Below are 2,500 nucleotides of genomic sequence, written 5' to 3'. Positions count from 1 at the left end.
GTTTCATAGATTCCTTCTTCTTTTTTTTTTTAAAGTAACTTCGTTGAAATCATTTGAAAATAAAAAAAATAAAAAACACATCGGGCGGCGGCGGCGGAGGCGGAAAAATTGCACCGATGAATTGAGGTGAAGTTTAGGAGGACGCGGGATTTCACGCTCGGCGCCGCCTCGACCTTTAATTGGAGACACAATTAAAGAACAGGGCAATAAAAGCCTGAGGGCAACTGGAGCCTGAATGGGCCGTTTAGACGCTGAAAGCAGCGACGCTGTCTCGCGCCTCATCGACTCCTTGTGATGGAAATGCTGCTGCCGCTCTCTTGTCCGCGATCTTCACTTTGTGCTGCTGGAAGTTTCTTTTCTTTTCTTTTCTTTTCTTTTCTTTCTTCCACGTTGAAGGGTTTTAATCCCCGTGCAGTGAAAAGCAGCGACCGCTGATCACCGCAATCAGCCGCACAAAGCGGCCACACACTCATAATGACAGGACTCGGGCGTCAATGTATAGATTGTTGTTCATTATGAGAGATAATAATAATAATAATAATAATAATAATAATAATAATAATAATAATAATAATAATAATAATTCGCCCTCAGCATCGTGGGAAATCCATTCCCGGGTTCACTTTCACAAGGATGTCAACGAAAAAAACAAATCCGCTCGGAATGAAAAAGCTCTGCTGGGTCCAAATACCCTCCTCAGTCACACGCACGAGACGAGCCGAGGTGTCTCCGCTGCAGCTGCAGTGCTGCTGCGCGTCCAACAGAGATCACTGCGCGTCGCGTCGCGCCACGGACCGACCGGGAGCCTCAGCGGCTTCTTGTTCCCGCAACTCACACAATGTCACAATGAGCGCAATCAGAACCACCGACGAAGGGAGGACGAAACCAGCGCGAGGCCCAACAGGTGACCCGGTGTCCCGGCCTGCAACCGCGGCCAGCCGCTCACTTCACACCCCGAACCCGCCGCTTCTTGAACCGCTTTCAGTTGTTGTGAGTTTGAATGAGCCTCGAACTGCAGCGAGAGATTTCAATCCATCCAGAAATTGGTTCGGAAGCAGAAAAAAAAAAAAAAATTGGAAATATTTTGAAAAAGTTGAGCAACTTTTCTTTTGCCCCGCGTTTCATTATTGGAGCGAATATGAAACATGAACTCTAATAAAACTAAATGTTGCACACACACACACACACACACACACCACACACACACACACACACACACACACAGTCGGACGTACCGGTACCAGTCCAGGCCCAGGTGGTAGTTGCGGTCGAAGAAGTGCGGTTCCGCTCCCACGGCCCTGATGTCCGGGTGGACCCGCAGGAACTCCAGCAGGGCCCGGGTTCCTCCCTTCTTCACCCCGATGATCAGAGCCTGCGGCAGCTTCTTGCTGCCGGAGCCGTTGGAGAAGCTGGACATGGAGGCTCCGGGTCCCGGGACTCGGTGCGCCTCGCCCCGCACCACCGCCCCGCCACCGCCGCCCCAGTCGTCCGCGTCCGGCTCGTTAGTGAGCAGGTCCCGGGACGCGGCCAGGCGCGCCGGCGGCTCCTCGTAGTCCCCCTCCACGTCCTCCCAGGGCTGCTGGCGGGACAGCAGGCGGGACACCAGCTCCGGACCGCCGGGCGGAGTCCTCCGGGCCGCCGCCGCCGCCGCCGCCGAGCCGCCCTCCCGGCTCGCCCGGTCGGCCGGCGGCAGGCCGGGCACCGTGGAGCAGTAGCCCACGCAGGAGTAGAGCATGTAGAGCCAGATGGAGAACATGACGCTGAGCAGCAGCACCTTCTTCCGCACGGGGCTGCTCGGGCTCGGACGCAGCGGGCTATATTCCATCAGCCTGTCGGGTGACTCGCAGGTCCCGGCGGCGCATGTCGCCAAGTCACAGTGAGTGCCGCGCGCGCCCCGGCGGTCGTCGCGCAATTACGCACATGCTCTTCGGCAATAATAATAATAATAATAATAATAATAATAATAATAATAATAATAATAATAATAAAAATAATAAAATAAAAATAGAAAGAAAGGCAGACAGTGAAGTGCAGTGAAAGGCGGAACTCAGAGCCGCAGGTGTGGCTGAGCGGCCACTGCGCTGCTCTGCATCTCTGTCTGGCCGGGGAAGGCTCGCCGAGCCGCCGCTGTCGCTGCTCCGCTGCTCCGCTGCCTGCTGCCGCTCCGCGCTCCGCTCGCCTCCTCCGGCTCTGGTCCTCCTCCTGCCGGGGCTGCACACCCATAAAGAGGCGGCGAGAGGAGCGACGGCAGCCCCGGCCAATGACTGCACGGGGCTGAAGCCTGGAGCGCACGTGACGAGGCTGAAGAGAGCCAATCAGGGGGCAGGAGGGGAGGCGGCTATCCACCGTGGGGACCGTCGTGCAGGCGGCGGCGCCGCGGCGCTCACTCGGCTCGGCTCCGGTTCGGGAAACTTTTCTCACCGCGGACAGAAACCAGTGAAAGGTTCTGAGGTTCTGGTGGCACCGAGCAGCCGACACGTCTGTTCTGGTGCCCCACACA

The 2,500-nt window shown here is 56.6% G+C and overlaps 1 protein-coding gene across 1 annotated transcript in view; it reads right to left on the bottom strand.

The window, feature by feature from the left end:
- Nucleotides 1-1,986, bottom strand: part of LOC142882098 (heparan sulfate glucosamine 3-O-sulfotransferase 3B1-like) — a 6,218-nt gene extending 4,232 nt beyond the window's left edge. Inside the window, exon 1 of the mRNA XM_076016639.1 lies at nucleotides 1,236-1,986. Within this exon, the coding sequence (XP_075872754.1) occupies nucleotides 1,236-1,825 (590 nt within the window). The 5' untranslated portion in view covers nucleotides 1,826-1,986. The remainder of the gene's footprint in view (nucleotides 1-1,235) is intronic.
- Between the last annotated feature and the right edge of the window lie 514 nt (nucleotides 1,987-2,500).

Source organism: Nelusetta ayraudi, unplaced genomic scaffold (genome assembly GCF_046127955.1).
Source record: "Nelusetta ayraudi isolate G7.1 ecotype Tasmania unplaced genomic scaffold, CSIRO-AGI_Nayr_v1 ptg000231l, whole genome shotgun sequence".
Classification (NCBI taxonomy): Eukaryota; Metazoa; Chordata; class Actinopteri; order Tetraodontiformes; family Monacanthidae; genus Nelusetta; species Nelusetta ayraudi.
The sequence above is the reverse complement of the archived record's forward strand: the minus strand, read 5'-3'. Positions and strand labels throughout refer to the sequence as shown.